Genomic DNA, 9,510 nt, shown 5'->3' on the forward strand with positions numbered 1-9,510 from the left:
CCTTGTGAACTACCAGCACTGCAGGGGACACAAGGAAAATAGAAAAGACAGGAAAAGTAACCAAGCAGTTTAAAGGGAACTGTAGAATACACAAAACCGAACAGAGGGTTGATATTTTCTGCCTACGAAGACACCAAAGGCTGTCTGATGCCATTTTTTTAAGTATCTTAAACAGTACTGAATGCCTTAATACATGAAGCACATTGGGAGAGCCCTCACTATATTTGGTGTCACGTTTTTTCCACCTCTCCACTTGAGCAATGAGAAAGAAAAGTCCTCACTGTTCAGAGTTCAGCTACAGTGCACAGTGTCCAAAGAGCCAATAATGCAGAGGAACAACTTTAATCTGAATTTTTTTTCCTAAAAGTCCATTATCAGTCCTTGGATCATATGTGTTGAGCTGGCCCCAAAATATTAGGGCTCCAAGGTACTTTCCCTAATTACTATGCAGCTAAATTTGCCTCTACTAGCACTGGTAAAGCATAGGGATAGTTGCAATTTCACCTGAGCAAATGATGCAAGCCAACATTAAAAGCTTCATGTCAGGTTTTAAACAAAGTTCAGGTTCCTGACAGCACAGACAGTAATCTTTTGAAAGCCCCTGCTGTGTACCTGTCAGCATCACTGAGTAGCTAAGTATCCTTAAAAATCTGACCCTCCATCCTCCAGAAGATCTGAACAACTCTGCAGCTTGAGCTTTGACCTTCAGATGCTCATGTTTTAAGATGCTCATTTATTGCAAAGATCAATCTAGGAGTATTACCACAGAACACTCCAGTGTGCTGTACCAGGATATTGGCAGTCTGTGCTGTTGTGGCTACACCAATGCCTATACCTGAAGCAAGTTAGTGGTCCTTCCCGTTGCTTTAGTAATTCCAGATTTTTCAGTTAAGGAAGACACAAAAAACCCCACACACAATTACATGCAAATTCAAGTAAAAAACTCTTTAAAAGTGCAGAGTATCACAGAAGATCCATTGGAAGTTTGCTATTTTGACAACTATGTGATTAAAAGCCCACTAAAAACTATGAAAAGACACCTGATGACTTAAATGAGCTTTGGATCAGCTGTAAGAGCATTTCTTTATCTATACACTGAGACTGTTAAATATAACAGTTAATTAAGTTACAGTTACAACATCAAAGAAATGCCAGTAATGAATACTTATTTTTGCTAACAAGAGCAAAGAGCTTTTTTATGAACAGTATCATTTAAAAACTTAGCTATGTAATATCCCTTTGACAAATCAAATTTTTTAAAACAAATTACAGATGCACCTGTACAAACTATATAAATCAAAAATTTTAAGTAAATATAAAAATATATATATTACAAAATTACATCTTCAATGAGATCCTGCCTGTACAGCGACCTGCACCTGCAAAACCCTGAGCACTCCACTCTTAATACTATTGGTGAGAGCTGAGTTCATGCTGCATTTTTCAAGCCCACACACACCCCTTGCATTTTCTGCCTAGGAAGCCAGAGGTTTATAGATTCAGACTGCTCCTCACACAGCTGCAGAGTGCTGAGCAGGAAATAGAATCTTGTGCTGTGAATTAGGAATGTATGCTAAGTATCACATCAAAAAGTACTTGGTAAAGTTGTTTGGATCCCTCTACATAAAGGTTCGGGTATCATTCACGAACAATATTACTCACCTCTTAACTCAGTAGCTAACCTATGCTAAGCTAAACAATATAATTTGATTGCAAGAAATGCATGGGCTTTAAAGTCACTATTTGTCTATGTCTTCAGCGCCTTTTTGAGGTCAGAGTAGAAATTGGCCAGGGTACTAGACATGGCAGTGTCTACTGCAGATTGTGGTAGCATCCCTCGCAGTTCAGTCTGAATATAGCCTGTCAAAAGACTGTGACTAGGACAGTCCTTGAGAGGGACACAGAACCAACCACAGGGGTGATTGAATCCACGCACAAAGTTTGGTCTCACCTCTCCATAGTCTAGGCTTATACCTATCAGGGAAAACAAACAAAAAAAGGGAAATTAATTTGATACAGATAAAAAATAAAGGCACAGTAAATTTTAAATGTACATGTTTCTGCTTGGGGAATTTAGTACAAGTAACAGACACACTTCAAGTTTCTGGGTACTTTTATGCGTGAAAGTTGTCTGCTCTTCATCCAAACTCCACAACAGACAAGCAGAACTTGATAAGCAGAAATTCTGACATTAAAAAGACATTCCTCCTATTTACTACCAAGCTGTTACTCCACCCAGTTTGCTGTAAGAACTGAGTCAGAGCACTCAACTTGTCTCTACCACTCCTTTCCCACAGTTGATTGGCATAAATGAAACTTGGCACACAGGGATGGCTCATGGGTAAACCAGTAACTTGTATACTTCTTTAAATCTGTAAAATGTTAAAATACCTTTGAAATACTTGTGGGAGACCACCTTACACCATTTTTGAATGCTTACTGCAGAACTAAACGTAATTTGAATCAAATCTCAAACCACGCAGCTGTTGCAAAATAAAAATTAAACAGAATTTAAATGGTGCCTTACCACATGTTAAAAGCCCATCTTCATAGCTTGTAGTGTAAGAGAAATCAACAAACTCCCTTGGTGCTATGATGTTCCAGAGCTGGCCAGCAGTGGTGTAGCGCATCACACAGCAGTTCTTGTTGAGTGACAGAATGAGGAGGGTAAAAACCAGAAGTATCTTAGTATAATGAATACAGGGCAGTTTATGCTTGTAGGCAGCTAGCCTTTTCCACAAAGGTCTCAGCCTCTGTCAACTACGCCGTGCAAATAACTTCAGTGAGGTCTGAATAGCCGTGTCGTTTTCAGTCTAAATGCTGTAAGTTTGTAAGGACTTGTAGTCTGCAACTGAGAGCTGCAGGAGCTGAGAATATCTGGCACCTTTAAACCTTACTGACTAAACTACAAACTAAACTACAGAACTCTGTCATGCCTTGGAACTGAAAACCATGTGGCTTTTATGTGGCTTAACAACTACTTAGCAGCTCTGAAAGGACCACAAATAAATTGCAAGAGGCCTCTCTCTCAGGACTAAGATGCTCTGTCAAGTACTTTTAATCCACCAAGTGAATAATAAAACAGAATGCAAACAAGTCTTAAAAAAAGTTTTCTTATAAGACAATGGAGTTTGTATACATTTTAGGGAATAATTAGCAAAAATACCTTGCCATATAAATCTTCTTTAACAGCCAGAGCAAAAGACAATCCATATTTAAGCCAGATGTTAATGGGGATTTGAAGTCATACTGAATGTCCCCAGTAACCAAAGGAAGGCTACAAGCTCTTCCTTCTGTAATCAACTTCAAACCTACCTTTCTTTAGCAAGTCCTGCCTCTCAGTATGAACTATTCTAGCTCCCAGCACAAAGCCCTGCCATACACTGAAGTTGGCCTTTTAGGAGGAGGGAGAGGTTGCAGCTTCTGTAAGTGTGCATTATTAATACCCACATTTTTGTTTTTTGTGGAACAGAAGAAAATATCCTGTATGAAAAGGCTTTAGCATATAAAATACTACACTGTAACTCTCTATATGTGAATTTTATCAGAGGCTACCAGGGCTCCCAGGTCTGAGAGAACTGTGACCAATGAAGTTTTACTGCTTTATTTTTAGCATTGATGGAAAGCTGAACTTCAAGCTTCAGAATAGGACTGTGCAGCCATAAAGCCTCAACTGAGGTCACCCACAGCATGTATGCACAATATCCCATGTGCATGCAGAAAACAGGCAGAAAAATGTTAGTATTTGTTGGAACAACTGCTCTGCTGTACTGATAAATTCACGTATGCATTTATACACATTTCCCTTAAGCGTCTAAACAAGTCTTCACCTCTTCAAACGTTTCCATGATGTCCATTGTAGTCATTAAGCTGTCCCAGTCTAGCCTATAAGGTCCAGGGCGAATATGATCCACTATTCTGCTAGTAAAATCTTCCACCACTCCTTGAGCTTTGTAGCTAGAGAAACATATGTTTACATTTAAAAGTGAGAAATTATTTATAAATATTCCTTTAATTTGCAACGACATACTTACTGTAATACCTTGGTACCTGGAGTTATTAAGGTAGCGGACAATTGTATCAGAAAGACAGTACGGGAAAAGACTTACGAGTGCATCTATTCTCCTCTGCAATAAAAGTTATTCTGAGAAGCTTTGCCCTTATGCTGCAATCAGCATTTTGTAAATAGCAAACACTTTCCTCAGATAAAAATCATCATGTTTATTTCTCTAACAACTTGGTATTTTGCTGCTCTTGCTGGCGGAGCAAGGGATTCCACAAGGGACAGGTAAAGCTAAAAGCAAAAAGAAAGGACAGCAGGGGTACAATGGGAAAAACATTTTTCATAAAGTAGAGGTAATAGTAGTAGGTCCAAGTTAATGAGAACTTACATGATGCTTTGGTGGCGTATTAGAGTACCAAATAAAATAATTTGGTATAAGACATTACAGAACATTAATTTGTCATCAGATATTTTTAGTAGACACCAGAGATTTTGTTTACTTGAGTTACTGGGCCTCCAGCTGCTGAAGGGGAAGAATCCATCAGAATCATTATTTTCAAAATACTTCTTATTCATTAAGCTGTTCTTATTAATAGTAGGTAACTAGTCAAGCAACACATTCATCTGTTCACTTGCACTGTTCACCCATATTCACTCACAGTTACCTGGTTGAAGCCAATCTCAGCTGTATACTCAAAACTTCTTCCAAGTGTCCTTTATTACACCAGGTGTATACAGAACCCTGCAGTCTTCATCTACACACAGTAGCCACTGCCCGCTTGGCAGTGGTTCAAGCTACACCTGTTGTTGATGCCAGCGGGCCTGTGGCCCTGTGCAGAGTCAGCAGACTCTTGGTGTCTGGGGTCATCAGCTCTTGCAGATTTAACAGATTTAACAAAATACTGAGCATGATGTCATATGGTCTGGAATATCCCTTTGGTCAGTTGGGGTCAGCTGTCCCGGCTGAGTCCCCTCCCAACTTCCCATGCACCCCCAGCCCACTCACCGGTGGGGTGGTGTGAGGAGCAGAAAAGGCCTTGACTCTGTGTAAGCACTGCTCAGCAGTAACTAAAACATCCCAGCTTTATCAACATTGATTCCAGCCCAAATCCAAAACACAGTCCCATACTAGCTGCTATGAAGAAAGTTAACCCTATCCCAGCCAAAACCAGCACAAAACTCCACAAAGCATATCAGTCTTTGAGATACTTTCAAATGCTACCTCTTCACATGACTCTTCCTTTCTTTAGAGTGCTGGTTTTTAATCACTATTTCTCTACCTAAACCTAGAAACAGACACAACCCAGTGACAGAAACTCACACAGGAAGGGCCTTTATGTCACACATCTTTCCCACAACTACATGCTTGATATTTTAACTATTGTAGTTGCATAGTCACTGTGACAGTCAAAGCACTGACACTTCAGACCTACTGAACCTGGACTTGATTCTGCAGTTTGCAGACCATCTTTCTAAAAGGTCTGTGCATATGTTGTTGCCCACTTCAGCCAATGGGAGTTTTGTGGTGTGTTCCACAGTTTTCATTGCTCTAGACACCAGGCAACATGAAAGCATCGAAGTACAATACTAAAAAGAAATGGTACAGGCACCCTAGTTTATCCACTTAGTTTCTCCTGTGGAGAGTCTGTGTCATCAAAGGCTGTAGAATCCACAGCCTTCATTTCTAAATTCTACAAAACACATTTGTGGAACCTTAAAAATGTATCTGCTCTGCAGGCAAACTTACAGGTATCCACTGAATTCCTCTGATGGTTTACGCCACACAGTTGCATCTTTCTGGAAGAAAACAGAAGATATGATGTCAACTGTCACTTATATACAACTCTTAGATGTCCAGAAAATGCCTCAAGTTTTTCTGAAGGAAAGCAAAAGACTTCACCTTTAACTATGGTTCACCCCAAAGTGCTCACCGATCTGGGCACTTTTGTACACTTTTCTTAAGAAGATAAGCAGATGTTTCAGGCATCTTTTGCTCATAATTTTCCATTCTTTCAAAAAATCAGTCAATTGCCTTTCTCAGTGTCAAATGCTAGAAGTCTGCACAGAAATAGGGCTTGGCAGGCCAAGCCAGTTTACTCAGAAAACACACAGAATAATGGAACCACATTACTAGGTAAAGCCTTTTAATTGAAAGGCAACTGGAAAACCATTACCTGGACACTATTTAGACAGGAAGACCACACAACTTCTGTGTGCACTCCTCTAACACATGACCAAGCAGATGTGCACAGGAGGTGCTGACACTGGCAGACAAGAAAGCTTAAGTTATCCTTCCCTCCTAGATGCCTGACTAGAATTGTCTTGCAAGCAGTAGCCTATTTATTTAAAGTTAGCCAGAGAAAATAAAGAAAAATGTATCTTCTGATTTTTAGCTAACTATAAAATGGAACCTCTGTACAAAATCTCTTAATTTCGGTGCTAAAGAGAGTACCATATGGCATCTTTTTATTTGGAATCACGATTATGTAAGCACAAAGGAACAAATGTCCTACAGAACAGTAGCGTAAGTACTGCATCCAGAACTGTTGAGGATATTAGGGGCAAAACACATCCCCCTGGCAGGCAGCTAAAGCTCTGAATTTCTTTTTCATGGCACGGTACCAAAACACAAGGAAGGAAGGAAGGAAGTCCAACTGGAAATTTTACAAGGGTAAAATCTGCGGAATAACGTGGTCTGAAACAGTAAGATTCACGTAACTTCCTAAAGGAAAATAATGGTGTAGGTATAAGACTTAGCATTTAGCAGAGCAGAGGTGGTGTAGGTGTTTTGCAAGAGTGAAAGGCTTGGATGCTCTGTTCCTTCCTTTCAAGACAGTGGATTTGTTAATTATGCCAATAATAAAGTTACATTTGGAACACTTGACCTTCTCTTATCAATGTCTGTTCACACATTACAGAACTGCATTCTCTGTCATGGAAGGAAACTTCGGATAATGTGGGGGCTCTGAAGGCAATGGGAACATAGAATCACAGAATCACTAAGGTTGGAAAAGACCTGTAAGATCATCAAGTCCAACCTTAAAAAAAAAAAAAAAGCAAAAAAAACCCACCAACAAACCACAACACATCAAAAACCAACCCACCCAACACCACACAGCACCATGCCCATCAAGCTAGATCCCACAATGCCATGTCCACACGCTCCTTGAATACCTCCAGGGAGGGTGACTCCACCACCTCCCTGGGCAGTCTATTCCAATGTTTCACCACTCTCTCAGGAAAGACATTTTTCCTAATATCTAGCCTGAACCTCCCCTGGTGCAACTTGAGGCCATTTCCTCTAGTCCTGTCACTAGTCACTTGGGAGAAGAGACCAACACCCACCTCTCTGCAACCCCCTTTCAGGTAGTTGTAGAGAGCGATAAGGTCTCCCCTCAGCCTCCTCTTCTCCAGGCTAAACAACCCCAGCTCCCTCAGCCGCTCCTCATAAGACTTGTGCTCCAGACCCCTCACCAGCTTCGTCGCCCTTCTCTGGACACGCTCCAGCACCTCAATGTCCTTCTTGTAGTGAGGGGCCCAAAACTGAACACAGGATTCGAGGTGCGGCCTCACCAGTGCCGAGTACAGGGGCACGATCACCTCCCTACTCCTGCTGGCCACACCATTTCTGATACAAGCCAGGATGCCGTTGGCCTTCTTGGAATGAAGCTATATGAAAGAACTGAAAATTATCTCACTTTTTAAGAGGAAGACATTTGGAAGGTGAAGCGTGACAGATTCAAGCATTACAGATGAAAGAGATTCCAGAGGCTGTCAGAGCCTACCTGCAGGCTGTGGTTGGTTTGTTTGAAAGTACAAGTGAGCATCTTACAACACTGCTAGTGCTAACAGCATTTCAAATTTTGCTTTAAGAAAAGCCAACAGTCCTACACAGGTAGGTTTCTTCTGTGAGATACCTCTCTGAAAATGGGTACAAGCAATGACAGAACGGAAATGACAGACAGGAAAACCACATTCTGTCATCTAAAGCTGTGCTATCCTGGAAGAATGGTTTCACAGGGCCTCTCGTCTGAAAGCCCGCCAAGAATTTGCCAAACGTTTCACACTCATCACACACGGCGTAACCAGCGCTTCCTCCCCGCCCCCCCACCCCACCCCGCCGAATGACCTACAGCTTCCTTGACGGAAGAAACCGGGCCGCAGGCAGGGAGCCGCCCAGAGCACTCACGGTTTTCTTCGCAACCCGCCATTCGCTGTCTCCGATGCTGTGGTACTGAACCAGAGTGTTCCGGAGTTTCGTAGCCAGGGGTGCTGAATTTGGCAGGAGATCCATTTGCTTTCCCGCTGCGTAAAGGTACCTGTTACACAGGCGTACGCACCAGAATAAGACGCCGCGTTAGGGACGTCGACAACAGCGCGACGCGTTTAAACCCACGCACTTTGAACACAGAAGGCAGGAACCACCACCCACCGCCCCACACACACGTCCCCGCGCTGGGTGCGGGTGACAGCGGGCGGCTGTCAGGACCCCTCGGCGCGGCGGGAGGGCGCAGGCCACGCCCGGAGCTCCGCCGCCGTTAGGAGCGCGTGGCGGGCGCGAGCCCCCCCGCTGCCGCCCCCGGCGCCCCGCGCTCACCTGCGGCCGCGGCCCTTCGCCTTCGCCTTCTCCACTCCCCCTCCCGGTGGCGGCACTGCCGGCCGGCCCGGCAGCCCAACGGCCGATGCCCGCAGCCAATGAGAGCGCAGGCTGCTTCCCCGGCGCAGCCAATGGCGGCGCGATCCGCTGAAGGCGGGGGAGGGGGCTCGCCACCTTCGCGTATCACGCGAACTCTCGACATGTCACCGGCGTGTCGTCACGAGCTGGAGGAAGGGCGGCGCCCTCCCGTTCGCTGATGCGGGGGAAGGAGGGCGTCCTGATTGGGTGGAGAGACTGGAGTGATGGGCGGGGTTGGGGTTAAGCCCTGCAGGGCAGCCTCCGCGAGGTGGCGGGCTGCTCGAGGCGGGCCTGGCGGGGCGCGGCGCGGTGGCTGCTCGGCGGCCCCGGTCCTCTCGCCTGGCTGGCCTGGCCTGGCCTCGCCTCGCCTCTGTGAGGCGGTGGGTAGCCCTCTGGCTGGGGAAGTGGGACGGGACTAGGGGGGGCCCAGCTGTTCTCCCGGTAACACCGGGCAGGCCCCGGCCGACTGCGGTGACAGCACGTTACCACAGCGTCGCTGTGTCTGCTGGGGAGCAGGCCCAGCCTCAGTCATCAGGCTGGGTCTGCTTCAGAGCTCGTCTCCTCACATGCGGCCTGTTACTGTCACTTTATAAAGGCTTTTTTACTGTGACTTTATAAAGGCACAGGGTTGCAGCTTTCCAGAGGAAGTGTCCTGTGCATGCACTGTTCAGCTGAGGTCTTTCCTGCAAGTGCAGATGCAGTGGGCAGGAGCAGTGAAGAGTGTCTTCCCTGGGTCAGTGCTCCCAGGCTGCTGTTAGTTACGACTTGTCACAGCATCTGAAACTGAAAACGGAATGTTTGTCCAGCCGTGAAGAGCTTAAGACGGTGCAGA

The 9,510-nt window shown here is 44.6% G+C and overlaps 1 protein-coding gene across 1 annotated transcript; it reads right to left on the minus strand.

Annotated features, from left to right (window-relative positions):
• Nucleotides 1-1,725: 1,725 nt before the first annotated feature.
• STARD4 (StAR related lipid transfer domain containing 4) lies at nucleotides 1,726-8,619 on the minus strand. Its single transcript, XM_059833627.1, has 6 exons — nucleotides 8,601-8,619; nucleotides 8,193-8,322; nucleotides 5,751-5,800; nucleotides 3,831-3,957; nucleotides 2,528-2,642; nucleotides 1,726-1,974 (listed from the first exon to the last, which is right to left on the minus strand). The coding sequence occupies exons 2-6, from the start codon at nucleotides 8,295-8,297 to the stop codon at nucleotides 1,748-1,750; spliced, it is 624 nt and encodes a 207-aa protein (XP_059689610.1). The 5' UTR covers nucleotides 8,298-8,322; nucleotides 8,601-8,619; the 3' UTR covers nucleotides 1,726-1,747.
• Nucleotides 8,620-9,510: the final 891 nt, after the last annotated feature.

The sequence above is a fragment of the Gavia stellata genome, chromosome Z, assembly GCF_030936135.1.
Source record: "Gavia stellata isolate bGavSte3 chromosome Z, bGavSte3.hap2, whole genome shotgun sequence".
Classification (NCBI taxonomy): domain Eukaryota; kingdom Metazoa; phylum Chordata; class Aves; order Gaviiformes; family Gaviidae; genus Gavia; species Gavia stellata.